Genomic DNA, 20721 nt, shown 5'->3' on the forward strand with positions numbered 1-20721 from the left:
CTGGCATCCCTAAATGATTGGTTCAAAAATCCACAGTTTAGCTTTTAAGTAATTTTAATTCTGCCTTCATTCTCTCTCCAGGTTTTACACTCTAAAATGCTGAGGAGTTTCTCTGTTGGATCCTTTAAGTTAGATGTGTGGACAGTCTACAAACAGCCAGGTATTCTAAATTTTTAATATGCAATATGTTGCCAAACGTATCATACACACCAGTCCAAATAACTGAATTCAGTTATCAGCATGGAGACTACAAACATTAGAAAACAACTTAGAACAACCCGTTCTTAGTAAAGTCCAGTGTGAGACGTGATTATCAATATTACTTAATTAATGTTATTTAAGAAAGGATTAATGTACAATATTAACACAAATGTTCAGTGCATTTTACCAAAGTTAGCTAAAGCTAATTTGCATCAGTATAGTCCCTTGCGAGGTCAGGTGATAGGATGCTACCTGTGCTACAAGTCCAGTAATGAAATTTCCTCACTACTAAATATTCCACAATTAACTTCAATTCAAGTTTATTTATATAGCGCCAAATCACAACAAAAGTCGCCTCAAGGCTCTTTATATTGTACAGTAGATACAGAGAAAAACCCAACAATCATATGACCCCTTATGAGCAGCACTTTGGCGACAGTGGGAAGGAAAAACTCCCTTTTAACAGGAAGAAACCTCCGACAGAACCAGGCTCAGAGAGGGGCGGGGCCATCTGCTGTGACCGGTTGGGGTGAGAGAAGGAAGACAGGATAAAGACATGCTGTGGAAGAGAGACAGAGATTAGTAACAGATATGATTCAATGCAGAGAGGTCTGTTAACACATAGTGAGTGAGAAAGGTGACTGGAAAGGAAAAACTCAATGCATCATGGGAATCCCCCGGCAGCCTACGTCTATTGCAGCTGTTGAGAAATCAGTTTTACCCCGGTTCTTTTATTCCTCGAGCATCCAGAGATGGCACCGGACTCAGTAGTCATTTTCACAACTTTATTCATCTTTACTCATCTTCATTTAAGTATGCACTTCTAGAAGGGAAGACGAGGCCGGTGTCCCTCTGCAAAAATCTTCACCCCGTTGTCTGTGAAACACAGTTTTATAGACGGGACCCCATCATAAAACCCCCTACGGTGTGCTGCAAACTCTGTCTGTGTCTATGTGCACGAGCACATGAATGCCTACATGTGCGCGTTCCCACGTGTCTATGTGAGTGCTCGTGAGTGACTGTGTACGCATACCTGTGTGTATGTGTGAGTGCACATGAGTGAGTGTGCGTGTGGATGTGTGTGCGTGACAGTTAAAACACTGTGGGTGTAGGTGACTCCCTAGAGGTCATAAAACCCCTCTCCCTTCCAAACCACAGTTATCCAGTTACAAATCCTCTGGGGAATTTCCACTCAGTGGGGGAGAGGTCTCCTACAATCTACTCCTAAGTTCACGACACAGTGAGGCCTTTATTACTTTAAGGGCAGTATCAATCTCTCTACAATAGTTCTACATTCTATGATAACACATTTCTAAACTCTAAAATAAGCTAAACATTCTACACAGCATAACTAAGGGAGGATTCAGGGTCACCTGGTCCAGCCCTAACTATATGCTTTAGCAAAAAGGAAAGTTTGAAGCCTAATCTTAAAAGTAGAGATAGTGTCTGTCTCCTGAATCCAAACTGGAAGCTGGTTCCACAGAAGAGGGGCCTGAAAACTGAAGGCTCTGCCTCCCATTCTACTTTTAAATACTCTAGGAACAACAAGTAGGCCTGCAGAGCGAGAGCGAAGCGCTCTAATAGGGTGATATGGTACTACAAGGTCATTAAGATAAGATGGGGCCTGATTGTTTAAGACCTTGTATGTGAGGAGCAGGATTTTGAATTCTGGATTTAACAGGAAGCCAAAACAGGAGAAATCTGCTCTCTCTTTCTAGTCCCTGTCAGGACTCTTGCTGCAGCATTTTGGATTAGCTGAAGGCTTTTCAGGGAGTTTTTAGGACTTCCTGATAATAATGAATTACAGTCGTCCAGGCCTGGAAGTAATAAATGCATGAACTAGTTTTTCAGCGTCACTCTGAGACAGGATATTTCTAATTTTAGAGATGTTGCACAAATGGAAGAAAGCAGTCTTACATATTTGTTTAATATGTGCGTTGAAGGACATGTCCTGGTCAAACATGACTCCAAGGTTCCTCACAGCGTTACTGGAGGCCAAGGTAATGCCATCCAGAGTAAGAATCTGGTTAGATACCATATTTCTAAGCTTTTCAGGGCCGAGTACAATAACCTCAGTTTTTTCACTGTTTGTTGTTATTTATTATAACAAAGTGGAAGCAATTGGGAATTTGCTTCCACTTTGCAACTTAGCCATGAAGTGGTGCATAAAATCACAGAGCAGAGTCAGTGGATGCTGAGAATCCAAATCAGAATACTTGGCTATAGTTGCTCAAGACAATAAAAAGAGTAACAGAATGAACTAAATAAGTATTACAACATTATAAAATATAAGAAATAGCTCTAATATATACAAGTAGATCAATTATAAATATCCAGAATATTACAGAGATTAAATATGTATGATTCATATTTTACTATAAAGTGTAAAACCTAATGAAAAAACATCATGGAGTAGGTGCGAGGCACTCTCCTGCACCTGGACAACATCCGCCTCTCCAACACCGCCTTAAGGGAGTCCAGCTCCATGCTCACAACATTACTGGCCCTGTGGATTAATTTATTGAGTCTGTTAGCATCTGTAACCCTCAACACTCCTAAACTCTGCGGAAAGCTTTCCTACAAGAGTTGAAGCTATTGTAGCTGGAAAGGTTGAGCAACATCCTATTAACCCCTGTGGACTAAGAATGAAATGTGCTTCTGGAAAGCCTTCCCAGAAGAGCTGAAGCTGTTACAGCTGTAAATGCTGGGCCAACACCACATTAAGCCCTGTGGTTTTAGAATGGCATGCCTCTCACTTTAGGGTGGATGTAGCTCACGCGGTAGCGCAGATGATCGACTTTAGGGAAGGGTGGTGTTTCATTCACTGGCTGCTCAGGTCTTCATGCCAAATATCCTTGGGAAAGATACTAACACCAAGTTGCTCAGTGTGTGTTTAGATAGAAAGCACTTCAGCGCAGAAAAAAGTGCTTGTATGAATGGGTGAAAAACACATGATGTGTAAAGCGCTCGGAGTGCTCCGAGAGAGCAGGAAAGAGCCATATAATAATCAGGCCATTTACTCAAGTTCATAGGTGTGTGAAGACAGACGAGGGAATAATGTTGGCAACATAGCGTATGTAACGTAACTTTTCTAGTGGAGAGTTTGAGCAGTTTGGTCAAGATAAAGGCAAAGCAGCCTTTGAAAACTGTTTGCTTTGCGACGAACTCTGACCTGTTTGACTGTCACAAAAAACAAACCAACAACAAGACTCAGTGCCAAATTCTAATGAAGTGATCTTCTACAGAAATGTGTTTGTGCCAACTTGGCACAGACTCATGTATTTCTCAGATTATTAATTTAATTGATTTAATTGCATTTATTGAATTTACCTGTTCATAAATCACACTAGTGTCTCTTCCTTACTCCTGTAGGTCACCAGTTCATCAATAAGTGGGCAATGCTGACCGAATGTGGTGACATTAGCACTGGGGTCAAAGGTTATATCAAGTGTGACATCAGCCTTTCATTGAAGGGAGATACCATGCAGCCAGGACAAAAAGCAAGTGATGCGGAGGAGCAGATAGACAAGTATGAACCATCTTTTTAATGTCATTCATAATTTAACTGACCAGATGTTTTTGTAGATTTCGTAGAAAGAAACATAAATTGTCTGTTTGTTTGTTTTCAGTCTAGGATCCAGTTTTCAAGATATCATTTTCAGTATGTCAGTGAAGGTTCTCAGTCATCCAGGTCATGGTAGTCTAAGGAGCTTGGAAAGAAAAGTCAGGACTTCTTTAATAATAATGCACATAATTATTTTAGATTTCCATATCACTCCCATAGGGCTTAAATCTGGTACTCTCCACCATTTGACCTTAGAACTGAAGAAGCTTCTCAGATGAGAGGTGAAACGTCTTCAAGCAACTTAAGGAAGTCCAGACGCTTTTCTTTCCAAGCTCCTTAGACTATCATTTTCAAATTTTGTGTGATGGTAGATGCCAGTACCAGCTCGAGCTAATTTAATTTTTCTGAAAACCAGGGTAATGTCAAGGCCACCAAAGATTTTACATTACTCACAATTTTTATGAACATCAAAACAATATACTATGTTTTGATGTACATGAGTACCGTTGCTTGGCAAAGCATTTGATCTTCACCGTTATTATAAATGCTAAAAGTCAAAGTAGACCTATATTGAATAATATATCACATGACAGGGCATGGAGAAAGCTGCAAAACACCTCCCAGTCCATTGGTCCTTCAGTGGGCTGGTTTCAGTCATTATGCAAACGTACTGTTTATAAGATTGAAACCTGCAGTCAGCTGAGACTGAAGACGTCACCTGATGATGACGAAAGGTTTCTCCCACTGAAAATGTCCAGATGAACAGAATCAACTTTTGGAGATTTACTTTCCTGGATGATTGAGATGCATCAAAACACTTTTTTTCAGTACAAAGCCCTACAATGTTACAAAATTCCATGAATATATCTTAAAGTCTAAAGTTTTTACTGCTTATAGAAGCTAAAGATTTCATTCAAGTTGCTCCGATCATATGAGTAAAAAATGACACCTGTTTCATTTTCATTTTAGAATGTAACGCTTCAAAGTCATAGGTAGAAGCTCCAGGCCAGACGAATTAGGAAAATCTTTCTCTTGAATCATTTCCAAACGTTAGAGCAATATATTTATCATTAAGGGACACATTTTTTCAATACAACATTATTTAACATTATTATTTGACTTCATAATGACAATTAATTGATATATTACTCTAAATGTCCATGTTAACAATGTTTCAGTTTCAGTTTTCAGTTTTATTTGTCATATGCAAGTTAGCACAGGGTCAACATTGCAATGAAATGTGTTTATGTGTTATGTTGACATCACCTGATCTATGAAAATAATGCACATCATTATTGGAGATTTCCATATCACTAATACTTACATCAGCATAAAACATCAAGGTCTTAGTATAGTTGTTGTATAGTATAGCACTTCTTATCCTCCCGTACTTTCCCGTATTGAGACACATTTTTTAATGTCATTTATGTAAATAAATCAGTCAAGGAGATGCTGTGAGCACCACTGTGCTTACGTGAAAAATAAACTTGACTGTTGTCCACATCACAATGAAAAGAAATATTGTTCTTCTGGAAAATAGTGCCAAGTGGCACCTGGTACAAAGACAAAAGGTGGTCCAAGAATGGAAACTTATGTTACTCCTCAAGGGAGGGAAGCAGAGGTGCAGCTAAAACTATCAGTGCTGACACAGAAACTTATCAGAGAGGAAGGACCTAAACCATTGGAGAGCTGAGGCAGTGATGCCCACCCACCAGTCATGATCCACAGTGTCAAAGGCATCAGTAACATGCAGTGGCTTGCAAAAGTATTCGGCCCCCTTGAACTTTTCCACATTTTGTCACATTACAGCCACAAACATGAATCAATTTTATTGGAATTCCACGTGAAAGATGTTACGAAATCAGTTTCACCCGGTTCTTTTTATTCCTCGAAGCATCCAGAGATGGCACCGGAACTCAGTAGTCATTTCACAAAACCTTTATTCATCTTCATTTAAGCATGCATCTTCTAGAAGGGAAGACGTGCCAGGCTGGTGTCCCTCTGCAGAATCTTCCACCTCTTTGTTAGTTACAGCCAGCTTTATAGAAGTGACCCCATCATGAAACCCCCATGGTGCGCTGCAAACTCTGTGTGTCTGTGTTTATGCATGAGCATGTGAGTGACTGTGTGCGCGTACCCGTGTGTCTATGTGAATGCACGTGAGTGACTGTGTGCGCGTACCTGTGTGTATGTGTGAGTGAGTGAGTGAGTGTGCATGTAGGTGTGGGTGTGTCGCAACAGTTAAAGCACTGTGTGTGTCTCTGCATACGTGACTTCCTGGGGGTCATAAAAGTAATCTCCTCACCCAAGCTACACCAAATTCCTCTACACAACATAGAAAACAGAGTTAACATATTACAAACACTGAGACCCCCACTCTGCATCCACTGGGTTGTTGGCCTCTTGTTGTCTTACATTTACAGATAAGCATGTGGAGAGTCTCCTGCAAACCTACTTCTAAGTTTATAACAATTATGAGTTTTTATTAAAGGTACAAGCATCAGCATCAGCAACCCCCAACTGTAGCTTCCTGTCTCCTGGCAGGCAGGCAGACCCCCAGTGTCTATAAATTCCTTTCTCTCTAAACAATTACACTCTCAGGCTACAGCTAAGCCAAACTGAAACACAGACCAATCCTTCCTTATTCCTCTGATCTAAACAAATTTAACACATCATATTATAATAATTATTTTCTTGTACTCACAAAGACCAACACAAAGTGGTGCACACGTGAGAAGTGGAACAAAAATCATACATGATTCCAAACATTAAATACAAATAAATAACTGCAAAGTGGGGTGTGTGTAATTATTCAGCCCCCTGAGTCAATACTTTGTAGAACCACCTTTTGTTGCAGTTACAGCTGCCAGTCTTTTAGGGTCTGTCTCTACCAGCTTTGCACATCTACAGACTGAAATCTTTGCCCATTCTTCTTTGCAAAACAGCTCCAGCTCAGTCAGATTAGATGGAGAGCGTTTGTGAACAGCAGTTTTCAGATCTTGCCACAGATTCTCGATTGGATTTAGATCTGGACTTTGACTGGGCCAGTCTAACACATGGATATGTTTTGTTTTAAACCATCCCATTGTTGCCCTGGCTTTATGTTCAGGGTCGTTGTCCTGCTGGAAGGAGAACCTCCGCCCCAGTCTCAAGTCTTTTGCAGACTCCAAGAGGTTTTCTTCCAAGATTGTCCTGTATTTGGCTCCATCCATCTTCCCATCAACTCTGACCAGCTTCCCTGTCCCTGCTGAAGAGAAGCCCCCCCAGAGCATGATGCTGCCACCACCATATCTGACAGTGGGGATGGTGTGTTCAGAGTGATGTGCAGTGTTAGTTTTCTGCCACACATAGCGTTTTGCATTTTGGTCTCATCTGACCAGAGCAGCTTCTTCCACATGTTTGCTGTGTCCCCCACATGGCTTGTGGCAAACTGCAAACGGGACTTCTTATGGTTTTCTGTTAACAATGGCTTTCTTCTTGCCAGTCTTCCATAAAGGACAACTTTGTGCAGTGCACCACTAATAGTTGTCCTATGGACAGATTCCCCCACCTGAGCTGTAGATCTCTGCAGCTCGTCCAGAGTCACCATGGGCCTCTTGGCTGCATTTCTGATCAGCGCTCTCCTTGTTCGGCCTGTGAATTTAGGTGGACGGCCTTGTCTTGGTAGGTTTACAGTTGTGCCATACTGCTTCCATTTCTGAATGATGGCTTGAACAGTGCTCCGTGGGATGTTCAAGGCACACTCAGTGCTGTGGTGAGTATTAAATATCACTTTGTATTAGTTCTGCTGGGTTATGCAACATGATATCCGGAGGCAGTGCCGCTGTGCAGCATTTCTGCAAAGAGTGTGGCCCAGGTGCTGTTTCAGGTCATCTCCCGAGTCGTTATCCTGAAAGAGGTACTAGTTGACCAGAACACATTGTTCATTGTCACACTTTTTTTTTTTTTTTTTTTTGCCTGTCCCGTTTGGCTCTTTTGCATCAGAATTATTGTCTAAAGGCAAAGAAAGATGCCCAACGGATTTACTTTACCAAGTTGACCATCCCAGCCTTGCCACAATGGTCCATTTGATTCACCTTTTATTGTTTATTTTATTTTCACTTGCTGAATACGGGACAGACTTGACTGGGGGAAAGAAGGGGAAAAAGAAAGAGGGAAAGAAAAACAGCTGAGAAGAGGGACGGGGGAGAAGGGCAAAAGACAAAAACCAACAGAATGAGCAGAAAAAAAAATGCATATATCGATCACCGGGATCACCTGTTGAGAAAGAAAAAAGAAAACAAGCAGAAGAGAACAAGAGTAATAGAATAAACAACATCACAATGATATATGGGAATATGACAGTAAATACTAAATATTAAACATTATTGTGCAGCACGTAAGATCGACAGAACACAGTGTGCTTTGAGGTAGGAGCCAAAAAGGGTGTAGTTTGTGGGTGTGATCACCCGTGTGTACACCTGTGAGCATGGACGCGCTTGTTTTTTTAAAAGGTTCCTTCATGTAATGATCTGCTAGAGGGTGTGGGGGGGCCACAGCCCCGTCCTCCAGGGCATGAAGCAGGTATGGAGGAGATCAAAACTCCAGACATCCAGAGGCCCCCAGAACACAAGAGACCAAGGAAGACCAACAGAGGGGCAGCCGCGCCACTGTCCCAGAAAGAGCTGAGGAGAGTCCCAGATGAGGGCTCACTCAGCAGCCGCGGAGCAGAAGCCAGGGGGAGTTGCAGTGGCGCGCCCGTGAGCTCCGCCGGCAGCCAGCTGTGCCTGAGTGACCGAGCCCCAGGCCAAGAGGCCGGGGGCACCCCACCTCCGAAGTGGCCCGAGCGAGCCCCAGGCTCCAGGCCCCGATAAGCGGCCGCCAAGGAGTGAGCCGGTGTGTACCTGGACGCCCATCCCCGGACACAAAGAACCACCAACGCACCGATGTCTGAGGGCGTCTGCCACCGGCAGGGGAAGTGGTGGTGGGGGGAGATAGGCCTCCATACCTTGGAGGGCCTGAGATGTCCCCAGAGAGGTGGCGTCTGATACCCAACCTGACATATAGACACAGACATACAGGCACACACATATACAAACATCCATTCCCACCCTCATGCTCTCATATGCACTTACTCCACACTCAACCAACGTGGAGACAGACATAAAGAGATGCTGTACACACAATCACACTCCCCAAGCGTACTCTACAAACCGGGTCTAGGTACCCTTGCCCCTGGAGGGGGGAACTGCACCCAGACCCAGGTGGTGTTACCCTTTTCCCTGCGGTGGGGGGAGGCAGACCGTCCTGACTCCGCAGCAGCAGGGAGGCCCCACACTCCAGACCGCAGTCGGACAGCCAACTCCTCCTCCTAGCCCCCCCGCTCCAGCAGGCCACAGAGAACGGGGGTGAGAGAAGACTCCAAACCTCCCTCCACCCGCTCATTGTAGTGTTGATGCATGTGTGTTCTAAGGTGCATTTAAAACCCAGGAGGGCATGGAGCTACCTGCCAGAGAGCAGCAGGTAAGCATATAGCCCCTCCTGCTAGCCCTCAATGTCTACGTGTATTTAAAATTGAGAGGTGGGCAACGACGCCAGGGGTGAGTTGTACACCCTGATGGTCTTTTGGAATCCGTGTATCGTGCCCACCCCCAAGATCCTATATGTATGTGTAATGAGAGTGTGAGTAATGTGAATGTCTAAGTTGTGGGATAAAATTGAGGCAGAGGGAGGTTGTGGTGGAGCGGGAAGAGGGAGGCAGCTGGAGATGGGGAGGGAAGGAAGGGAGGGGCCTTCCTTCCTTCCCTCCCTGGGGCCAGCTCCCCCGCTGACCCCAGTAGGTACCCCCATACTCCGCGACCCGCCAGGGAAAGGGGGCCCAGGCCCATCCAGACTGGGGCCCAGTGCAGCAGCGCCGCCCGGCCCCACAGAGCCCGGGACAGTCCACCCAACCCCACCACAGAGAAAACTGCACCCACCCTACCATCCACTCATCTTCCAGACTACATAAGACAATAGACCCCCAGGCTGAGATCTTCCTCCACCTCTCCTGTATCTCCCCCTCCTGCAGAGAGAGTTCCTGAAGAGAGGAAAGCTCCTGCAAGATGTGACAACCTCCCCCACCAGTTGAAGAGCCTCCCAGGTGGCTCGATGCACCGGAGGCACACTGCGCCAGGGCCGGGCCCCCATGCACCCACCCGCCCACAACCCCGGCAACACACCAACCAGGACCCAAGCCCCCGAGGCCCGGCCAGGGCCCCAGCCCAGAGACGGAGCGCCCCCAGAACCTCACGCCCATCCCGGACCCACCCAGGGGCAGCCAGGCTACCAGGTCAGTAACCCACGTCCGTCAGCACAGACCCTCCCCTGGCCCCGCTGCACGCAGCCACGAGGAAACAGTCACCTAAGAGCCAACAGAGCCCCTAATTGGCCATGACCGCTACCCTGGGTTGAGCCCCCCAAGGAAGATGCCTCCGGGGAACCCCCCGACGCCCTAAGCCTGTCCCTACCCCCACACCAATCACAACAGTGAAGGCGGGACCAAACTATGACCCCCCCACCCCCACTAGGTGATGGAGCTGATCAAAGGAGCCCAGAGCAATTGATCTGATGTGGTGGCAGAGGCTGTATCAAGACTAATGTAATCTAATAGATAATTTCTATATTGGTTAGAATTAAGATTGTTTTTATTTTTCCAGTTCATGAGGACAGTTTTCTTGGCTATGCATAGGGCAGTGAAAACCATATGGGCTATATTCTTTTCTGAAGTGACATTATCTAAGCTGCCCAACAAACACACTAAGGGGGAAGTTGGAATGTTACATTTCAGACACTTTGATAAGTCTTCACATATCTCGCGCCAAAACTTCTGAACTGGTGGACAGAACCACCAGTTCATTGTCACACTAAAAGAGCTGTACGAATTATTGGGCGTTAAATATGTTCGGACCAGCGTCTGCCACCTTCAGGCTGACAGGTTGGGGGAGCGGCTGAATAAGACTATAAAATCCATAATTAGTAAGTTCTTTCATGAGGATGGACACAATTGGGATCGCTGGTTAGACCCTCTGTTGTTTGCAGTGCAGGAGGTGATCCAGGCGTCCACGGGATTTTCTCCTCTTGAAATGAACATCTTTGAGCCAGTCCAAGGGCTGCTCGAATCAGAGATATCAGTATATCCAAAAGCTTAAGTTATTATGAGACTTGCCTTTGTGCTGCTCATCCCTCCACTTGTTGCTCATAATTCGTAGCAAATTTGATATAAGTGTATGGTTTATTGTCATCCTCAGGAACCTGTTGATTCCAGAGGGGTTTCCTTCTGAACGACCATGGGCTCGTTTCTGTGTGAAGGTGTATCGAGCTGAAGGCCTTCCCCGCAACAACTCCAGCATCATGGCTAATGTCACCAAGGCCTTCATAGGAGAAAACACAGCACTCATAGACCCATATGTTGTGGTCAGCTTCTTCAAACAAGTGGTTGGTTAAATGTCATTTATTAGCAGATAAGACTGATCATTTATATTTAGAAATTAAACATAAAAGCTACTTTTCACTGCCTCCTTGTTCCGAGGGTCACTGGGGCTGGTATCGCTGCAGGTGATTTGGGAGGCTTTTACACTACAGTGTAAAATTATACATTTATACAGTGTTTTACTATTTACATCTTAAGCACTTTGCACCAGGAGCCCCCTCGCAGTGAAGTGGCAGTACTCGCCACTGTGCAAATCAATATCACGTTCTAATCATTTACTCGTCCCTTCAGGGTCGGACGTCAACACAAAAGTCGACAGCAGATCCAGTGTGGAATGAGCAGATTGTCTTCACTGAAATGTTTCCTCCTCTGTGTCAGAGACTGAAGATCCAGGTATGAACGCAGAAGCGCTCACTTCATGTTTGTATGTAGTTTCACTGTAATTTACACTTAGAAAGAGTCATGTTTTAAGTCCATAATCACTGACCTCATATCAAACTAATGTTTCAAGAATTCTGGCTTCTCTTTCCTCGTAGGTTTGGGATGAGGGAAGCATGAACGACGTTGCCATTGGAACCCATTACTTTGACCTGAGATGCATCTCCAATGAACAGGATGGTGACAGAGGTAGGAAACAAAGTCCATGACACAAGAATTACTGAGGAACTGTTAGTTGATCTGTGGTGACTTTTATATCTCTTGTTTTTATTATTTCTCCAGGGTTTTTACCAACATTTGGCCCTGCTTGGATCAACCTGTATGGGTCTGCTCGAAATTTTTCTTTGGGTGATGACACAGGGGAGCTTAATGAGGGCATTGGAGAAGGTGTGTCGTACAGGTAATATTAAAAGTTCATTCTGAGAAAAACTTATTTTGGGGTCTTTACCTTACAACATAAAGTGTCTGTTGTTGTGATTTGGCACTATGTAAGTAAAACTGAATTGAATGGAAAGGAACTGAATTAAACTGAAACCAATGAGCTGCCCGATTTCTGTTGGTATCAGGGGCCGACTCTACATGGAGCTGGCTGTTGAGATTCTGTCGGGAGGGACAGGGTCAGACTCCAAACTTAGCCGTATAATGAAGCCAATAAAAGATGCTAAAGCAGGAAAAGCTGGAGGGAAAGATGGGAAAACCCCTGCAGGAGGAGCAGGCACAGGTGGAGCTGCTGATGATGACAAAGGAAGAGCTGCAGCAGAGGTCCTGCCTGTGGATCCTCCTCCTGTGGTAAGAGGAGTGTGTGTGTGTGTGTGTGTGTGTGTGTGTGTGTGTGTGTGTGTGTGTGTGTGTGTGTGTGTGTGTGTGTGTGTGTGTGTTTTATCAGTATTTACACACTAAGGTCAATTATGGAGTTCCACAGGGTTCAGTGCTAGGACCAATTCTGTTTACATTATACATGCTTCCCTTAGGCAGCATCATTAGAAGACATAGCATACATTTACACTGCTATGCAGATGACACCCAGCTCTATCTGTCCATGAAGCCAGATAACACACACCAATTAGTTAAACTGCAGGAATGTCTTAAAGACATAAAGACCTGGATGGCCGCTAACTTTCTGCTTCTTAAATCAGATCAAACTGAGGTTATTGTACTTTAGCAATGGGTGCCGTTTAGCTCAGTGCATTGAACAGGCAACCACATGTCGTACAACTGAAAGTGGCCAGCCCAGGTGTGAGTCCAACCTGCCGCCCTTTGCTGCATGTCTTCCCCTCTTTCTTTTCCTCTGCTTTCCTGCCATTTCTTCACTGTATCTGTCAATAAAGTTGTAAAAGGCCCCAAATAAAAAATACAAAAAAACCCAGCAATATGATATACAACCAGGTGCCTACTCAGCATGGCATTACCTTGGCCTCCAGTAACACTGTGAGGAACCTTGGAGTCATTTTTGACCAGGACATGTCCTTCAACGCACATATTAAACAAAGAATTCAAAATCCTGCTGCTCACATACAAGGTCTTAAATAATCAGGCCACATCTTATCTTAATGACCTTGTAGTACCATATCACCCTATTAGAGCACTTCGCTCTCGCTCTGCAGGCCTACTTGTTGTTCCTAGAGTATTTAAAAGTAGAATGGGAGGCAGAGCCTTCAGTTTTCAGGCCCCTCTTCTGTGGAACCAGCTTCCAGTTTGGATTCAGGAGACAGACACTATCTCTACTTTTAAGATTAGGCTTCAAACTTTCCTTTTTGCTAAAGCATATAGTTAGGGCTGGACCAGGTGACCCTGGATCCTCCCTTAGTTATGCTGCAATAGACGTAGGCTGCCGGGGATTCCCATGATGCACTGGGTTTTTCCTTTCCAGTCACCTTTCTCACTCACTATGTGTTAACAGACCTCTCTGCATTTAGTCATGAGTTGTTATTCATTTCTGGCTCTCTTCCACAGCATGTCTTTATCCTGTCTTACCCCCTCATCCATAGTCGGTTGCAGCAGATGGCCCCGCCCCTCCCTGTTAAACGGGAGTTTTTCCTTCCCACTGTCGCCAGAGCACTTGCTCATATAGGGTCATATGATTGTTTTGTCTGTATTATTGTAGGGTCTACCTTACAATATAAAGCACCTTGAGGCTACTGTTGCTGTGATTTGGCAGTATACAAGTACAATTGAGTTGAATTGAACCTAATTCTGAGAGCTTCCACCAAAGCTAAATATATCGATTACACAAAAGATGGTTCTAACTGGGAACCATAAAACCATTGAGTTAACAACATGCTGAAAAAGCATCTAATGGGGCAACATCATGCTGCCTTTTTCTAAAGTCAGATAAAATTCCAGGACTTTTGGCAGGACTTGCAAACAGTTCATGATTTTAGTAGTTTTACTGACCTGCAATGTCTCCCTCTGGATGAGAGCATAGTGAAGCGTAAAAATGCATTTAGTAAAGTAATTAAGTATGGTTGAAATGTAGTCATACTTTAAATATTTCAATTTTATGCTGCTTTCTAGTTTTCTTCATTATTGTACTTCAAACCACTTTTTAATTGTTTAGATTTCTCCTTTCATGCAGATTTTAAAATATGGTTCTAGTGCTTCTCTTTTGTGTCTGGGGATTCAAAGCGCTTTATGCAACATGCAGCATCCTAATAAATAGCCTAATAGCATCTAATTATGATTAAAAAGTGTAAATACATGTTTTACCATTTGTGCAGTGCCACTTTTCATCTATTTTTCTATACAAAGGCACATGAGCTTGAAAATTAAGCCCAGGTTTCATGTTTTTCCATACGCTCGTACCTGGTACTTGGTCCCTCGTGTATCACCTCACTGAAAAATTCTGGAAACCTCCGTGTCTCCAGATGGATAATTACTTTCTCCATGTAGGTTGTGCAAAAAGAGTATTGTGCAAATTTCAGAGAAATGAATACATGAAGATGTTTCTGTGTCCAGCTTAATGCAGACGACAATGAGAGCTTCCTGCTGTTTGGTGCGTTGTTTGAGGCCACCATGATTGACAGGAAAATTGGAGACAGGCCTATCAGCTTTGAGTTCTCTCTCGGTAAGTGGATGTGTGGAGTGTTAGGGAGTTTAGTGTCCTGCTCATCATTTAGTCACATAATCCAAACATAAAGAATAATACCAGTCTTGCATATATGTGGTTAATATATAATGAAACTATCATTTACTATTCCTCCCACTATCAGGTAACTATGGTAACACCTTAGAGTCTGCCCCTCAGCCCACTATCAGTTTCACCAGTCCTGCAGTCCCTCGGAGGATGCCAAGAGTGCTGGATTTCCCAGACACTAGTGATGTGTTCGGCTCGTTCTCTCTCAGCACCTCCCCTAACAGCCCTACTTCCCCCCTGCTACCCAGAGAAACTCAAGACACTGCCATGACTTCAAAATCCACCACATCTCCAGAAAAGCCAATCATTGTGGAAGGAAACAGGTTGAGTCACTTTGCTGATCCTTTGAAAAACATTAAAGTTCTTGTGGATGTCAGAAACTCTGTTCTATGCACCAAAGACAGCACGTTTAATTTTCATTGGACAGTCATTGCAAACCGTGGATTTCTTTTTAAAATTTTCAATAAAACATAAACAGTGCCTTTATTAGAAAGCACAGATAGACAGATGGAAAGAGAGCGGGTGAGTGACATGCAGCAAAGGTTCAGCCAACAGGAAGTCACGCATCATATTTGGTCTCAAATTAACTATAACTAATCAAAAAGCACAAAGCAGGCATGTTATTTGTTATGTAAGCAAAAGACATCAACAGCAAAATAACAGTGTAGGTGTCCAGTATGAATAAGTGGAGATGAACGCTAGAAGAGATAGATATTGGCTCCAGTTGCTTGTGTCAGTGAGCTGAGTGTGGAAGTGAAGCTGTCAGTGTACTGGTCGAGCTACGTCCCTACCATTACCTAGGCTCACGAGCTTTGTGCAGGGACTAAAAGAACAAGATTTCCTATACAATTATCCGAAATGAGCTTTCTCCTGGCCTCTCACTTACTGACAGGGTGAGGAGTTCAGCTTAGAGTAGAGCTGCTACTCCTCCACATTGAAAGGAGCCAGTTGAGGTGATTGACCTCCTGGTGAGGTGTTCTGGGCGTGTCAGCAGGCCTTTTATCGCCTCTGTGATTCCTCACATAAGCTGGAGGAGGTGGCTGGGGGGGATGGAGGTCTGGGCTTCTCCCCTGTTGTTGAATAAGAGGTTGCATGGATGGATGGATGAGGTTACTGGTGCTAATGATGTTAATAAAGGAGAGTCAATAATATTTAATAATAATAAATCACTCCTAGCCAAACCTATTGATATTAACAAATCATTAACAGTAGTGGACTGAAACAGTATCATTTTTTTTTCTTTTTGTAAAGTTTCAAGTTTACAGTGTGTGTGTGTGTGTGTGTGTGTGTGTGTGTGTGTGTGTGTGTGTGTGTGTGTAGGTACTACATGTACTTGCCTCTGGAGAAGCAGAAGCCATGTATTAATGTGCTGAGTCACTGGGAAGAAAGAACCTACCGAATGCACAACTCAAACATGCTGGACAACATAGCAGTTCTTCTTGTATGTATACACACACACACACACACACACACACACACACACACACACACACACACACACACACAGAGCGAAACACATCTCATCTCTTTCAGTGTTCGAAAATGTTATAAGTTATGAGATTTAAAACATGCTGTGCACTGTTAGATACTTTTAGAGTCTTTTGTGTGTTTTTATTATAATAACAACACAAAATAGCCTGATTTGTATATTTAATGACCAAGTTAGCTGAGTTAAACCCTGAATAATGTGAAAAAATAATATATTAGTTTAAGATTGTAACTATGAAGATGCTGTATTTACAAATGAAGCAAACAGCATAGATGACATATCTTAAAGAAATGGACTGTCAACAACTGATGTGTGTTGATGAGTGTGTTAAAACTTCATTCTACTGTATATTAAGACACAGTGACACTTGATACATTTGTTAAAGTGAAAAAACTTTGACTTGGCTTTGACTGACCTGATAACTATGTCAACATATCACCTACACTCACCTACACTTACCTATACTCACCTACACTCGTGAGAGAAACTTCATCTTCATGTCTTGCAGGAGGAGGGGGTGACAAATGCATGGGAGCTCCACAGAAAGTCAGATCCTGCAGCCGAGCTGCTGATGAAATCTGTCCTCCAGGACTTTTGTGCAGATGCCAGGTAATCACAGCAACTCTTTAATGCTACTTTGTGAGCTGACTGTCTCACGTGGTTCACTTCCTGGGAAAATAAAGGCCAAACAATCAACTTAAATATGGAATTTAAATTTGAATAAAAATGTATTATTTTATAGCACAGAGCATAGCAGCAAATGTGATCTGACATTACAAGTCAATAAATACTGAGAACAGAACTCCTACAGCAAATACAGTTTCCTTAATAGTTGTCATTGTTCTAATTTTAGACATTCAAACTCCATTGTCACATTTTAAGCCATGACAGACTTAACAGACATTAACTTTGTCCATGGAATTGAAGCTTAGAATGTCTTCATAATGACACCATCCTTCCATGCTGGAGACCAAACTCCTGCAACACTTGTACAGGGACTAAATGGCCCATAACCCCAAATTCCTGAAACACACAGGGGGAACGTCATCCACCCCAGGGGCCTGGCCACCAAGGAGTTGTTTAACTAACTCAGTGACCTCATCCCCAGTGATGGGCAGTGATAGACGAATCATCCCACTCCACTCATCTCCAAGTTCTGCTTCCTCTACAGAAAGGATTAAGGAGTTCCTCGAAGCATTCCTGCCTATATAAATTGCATTTATTACTTCTAGGCTGGACAACTGTGGGCTGGACACTCAGACAGTATGGGAGGAATTACTAGAAATTAACGAACAGAATATCCAATTCGTACATTTGAAGCAGAATTTTTATCCACTGGAGCTACAACAGATACAACAGATGGAAGAGATTTTCACCATTTCCATTGCCTGGCTAACACAATCGGGCCAGGACTGGATCCGGAGTTTCGTCATATCCCATGTGACCAGACATCAGGTTATAATGAGCCAACTGGAAAAAAGTTTCCCAGCAGACTTTTGACATAACTGGGTGTGCTCTTTCTGTGTAGTGGTGTCTCAATACAGTCTGTCCCTAATAAACACAAAATGTGAAAATGTCAGGGTTATGTCAGTGCACATCATTTGACCATCAATTTTCATCGCTTGATTGAAGGCTGAGCTTAGAGTGTCGTCACAAGACCGTTCTAGTGGGAAATCTTTCCTGGAGCGAATCATCGCTTTTCATCCTCCACAAGGTCGGTGTCGGACAAGCTCACATCACCGGTGAGAGCAACACAAAGGTCTGATCCCTCGGTCCCATTTCCAGAACTGATGGTGGTGGTCTTTAGGTGAGGCGCAGCTGGTCCAGGATTGCCCAACAGACATCCGGGAATCACCTCCTTGCTGTCAAGCTTGCTGAGTGCTGCCACCTGGGTCTCCCCTGACAGCTGCCACAGCAACCATTCCCCCACAGGACACCGGCTTTCCTGTGCCGTGACCGAAACCATTCTTGGAATGACTGGGGCAGGTGTCATCTCCTTCCCCCATCTTGTGGAGCCTCACTGCAGGGCCCGGGTGAAGGGGTGGCACTGCTAGAGAGCCAGCATGAACAATTAGATTTTCCAGAATTTCTGTCTGGCATTTGGCCTGGTCCAGCTGCTGCTGGTGCTCCTCCACCTACTCCTGGTACATGGCAGGCAGCTTCACCATCATCTGTGTCAGCACCTTTAATCCGCTGCTTCTGACGTCTTTATTAGTCCAGGCTACCAAGTACAGCAGTTGAATCTAAAGTGGATGTACAATAGAGGTTAAAGTCACTAGCACATCCAGAAACTATTCACAGTGCTTCACTTATTTCACATTTTGTCACATTACAGCGTTATTCTAAAACTGATTCACCAGCACCCCAGCCATACTGGTCACATGTAGGTTGCATCTATTTTTACTGTGACACATCTTGTTGGGTGGCTCAGGAGGAAGAGCAGGTCATCTGCTTATCAGAAGGTTGGTGGTTTCATCCTTGACTGCTCCAGTCTGTATGCCAAATGTCCTTGGGCAACATACTAACCCCAGGTTTCTTGCCAATGGATCTGAGTATGAATGTGTGTGAATGTTAGACAGGAACTACTTGCATAGAAAAAAGTGCTCTTGTGAACGAGGCAAGTTGTGTAGTTTTCCGAGTGCTCAGATAGAGCAGATAAACGCTAAATAAGAACCAGTCCATTTACCATTCACCCTATGGTTCTGTTTTTGTTGTCCTACCTTGACCAGTTTTTTGACTGAGGAAATAACAGCAATGTTTCAGGCAGGTTTGCCAAGTTTACCACCTTATTAAACAAAATGCAAACGATAAGATCCTGAGCTTTTTGAACTACGGTCTCTTTGAGAAACTGGAGATCTTCATTACAGACTTTTCTCTTCCTGTCAGCACAAATTTTCTTTTCTTTATTTTACTTTAGTTTTGAAAGCTCAGTAATTGTTAACATTTCACTGAAGAGGCATTTTGCAGCAGTCTTAGTCAACACTGCAAACTAGAGAGGGCTGGAAAAAATTTGGAAAAAGAATTTTATTCTGTTTGTGCTAAATATGTTTTTGGCTGTTTGTCAAGGAGTTTCATTGAAGCAGCGGAGGCTAAGTTGAAGGCTGAGCTGAAATCGACTTATCTAACACAGCTGGACAAGAAACGCCTGACCATGTGTAAACAGGAGCTGGTAGGAAAACTAAGTACAATTCTTATCACAGTCCTTTACATCTCAATTAACTTTTGTCTGCTTTTACCTCAGTACCTATGCAAAATGAATAACAAGCCTCACAGACCACCAATTATAATACATTTCAATCACATTGCAGACTTAAACTGTTTTGCATATTGATGTTTGTTGGCAAAAATGTCCAGTATGTAAGATATTTATTTACAACTCCTGGGCAGGTGCGACCAGATTTGCAGTTTAGTATTCCATAAGCATAATGTGCATTACACAATCTTAACAACAGCGTACACAGCATTTATACAACACCGCATACAATAATGGATGTATGTGTATTGCAGGAAAGTATGATAGGGGAGGCACAGTCCCTGGTAGGGAGGAAGAAAAATGCTGGTGGTGTGAAAGAAATGCTACAGGACGCAACAAAACTCACACATAAGCTCCGCTTTCTTGTGGAGGAGGTTTGTATCTGTTAGTTGTCACAGGGATTCGTCTGATGGTTCTGGTTCTCTCACTGACATTGCAGAGTGTTTGTCTTGTGATATAAGGAAACTTCAGATGACTGATGCTGTGAAGTTGTATTATATAAGTAAAATAAATGGAAAAATCGAAGTCAAAATTGGGATGCAGGCACAGAAAAAAGTGTGAATTTTGAAATGTCATTTTTTTTAATTTGCCTTATATATGACAACTTTTCTCATTCACACATGTACATCCTCACAATCTCTAGCCCCAGCACACAGTTCCAGACATGTTTGTGTGGCTGCTGAGCAACAACAAGCGTGTTGCATACGCCCGGGTTCGAACCAGAGACCTGCTGTACTCCAGCAGGCAGGAGGCCCGAGGAATTAACTGTGGCAAGGTCATAACCCTGTTTCTCAAGGTAAACTCACATACGCAGAACATGTCTTATCCATTGTAGGAAGGCTTCCAGATGAAAAATAATCTCTGTGTGTGCATGTGTGTGTGTCTGTGTGCACGCAGCCTCCAGGTAAGCGTGTTGCAAGCTTATCAGTCCAAGCGAAACTGGATGTGTATCTGTGGTTTGGAGCTTGCAGGGACTCTAGCCACATGCTGGATAACCTGCCTGCAGGATTCACTCCAGCTACAGGGGGCGCTGATGCCAACAGCCCTCCCACACACTTGCACTGCGAAGGTGAGACTGAAGCTAACTTTTGCAGTGTCTATTTACCTTGTTTTATGTATTGTGCTTTTGCAGTGTACAGGCTTTCCATTTCTTTTGATCACTATCTAGAACCAGAAATCAGTCCATACTGAC

General features: G+C 43.6%; 1 protein-coding gene across 3 annotated transcripts in view; it reads left to right on the plus strand.

The window, feature by feature from the left end:
* fer1l6 (fer-1 like family member 6) overlaps nt 1-20721 on the plus strand; it is a 70610-nt gene that overhangs the window by 27520 nt on the left and 22369 nt on the right. For all 3 annotated transcript variants that reach the window (XM_040034129.1, XM_040034128.1, XM_040034130.1), the window contains 15 exons: nt 82-160; nt 3574-3730; nt 11035-11221; nt 11508-11609; nt 11753-11843; nt 11937-12054; nt 12221-12443; nt 14610-14718; nt 14864-15110; nt 16108-16228; nt 16785-16885; nt 19343-19445; nt 19784-19903; nt 20173-20325; nt 20427-20598. In XM_040034129.1, the coding sequence (XP_039890063.1) occupies nt 82-160; nt 3574-3730; nt 11035-11221; nt 11508-11609; nt 11753-11843; nt 11937-12054; nt 12221-12443; nt 14610-14718; nt 14864-15110; nt 16108-16228; nt 16785-16885; nt 19343-19445; nt 19784-19903; nt 20173-20325; nt 20427-20598 (2083 nt within the window). The remainder of the gene's footprint in view (nt 1-81; nt 161-3573; nt 3731-11034; nt 11222-11507; nt 11610-11752; nt 11844-11936; nt 12055-12220; nt 12444-14609; nt 14719-14863; nt 15111-16107; nt 16229-16784; nt 16886-19342; nt 19446-19783; nt 19904-20172; nt 20326-20426; nt 20599-20721) is intronic.

The sequence above is a fragment of the Simochromis diagramma genome, unplaced genomic scaffold (assembly GCF_900408965.1).
Source record: "Simochromis diagramma unplaced genomic scaffold, fSimDia1.1 OVJJ01000176.1, whole genome shotgun sequence".
In the NCBI taxonomy this organism is placed as follows: Eukaryota; Metazoa; Chordata; class Actinopteri; order Cichliformes; family Cichlidae; genus Simochromis; species Simochromis diagramma.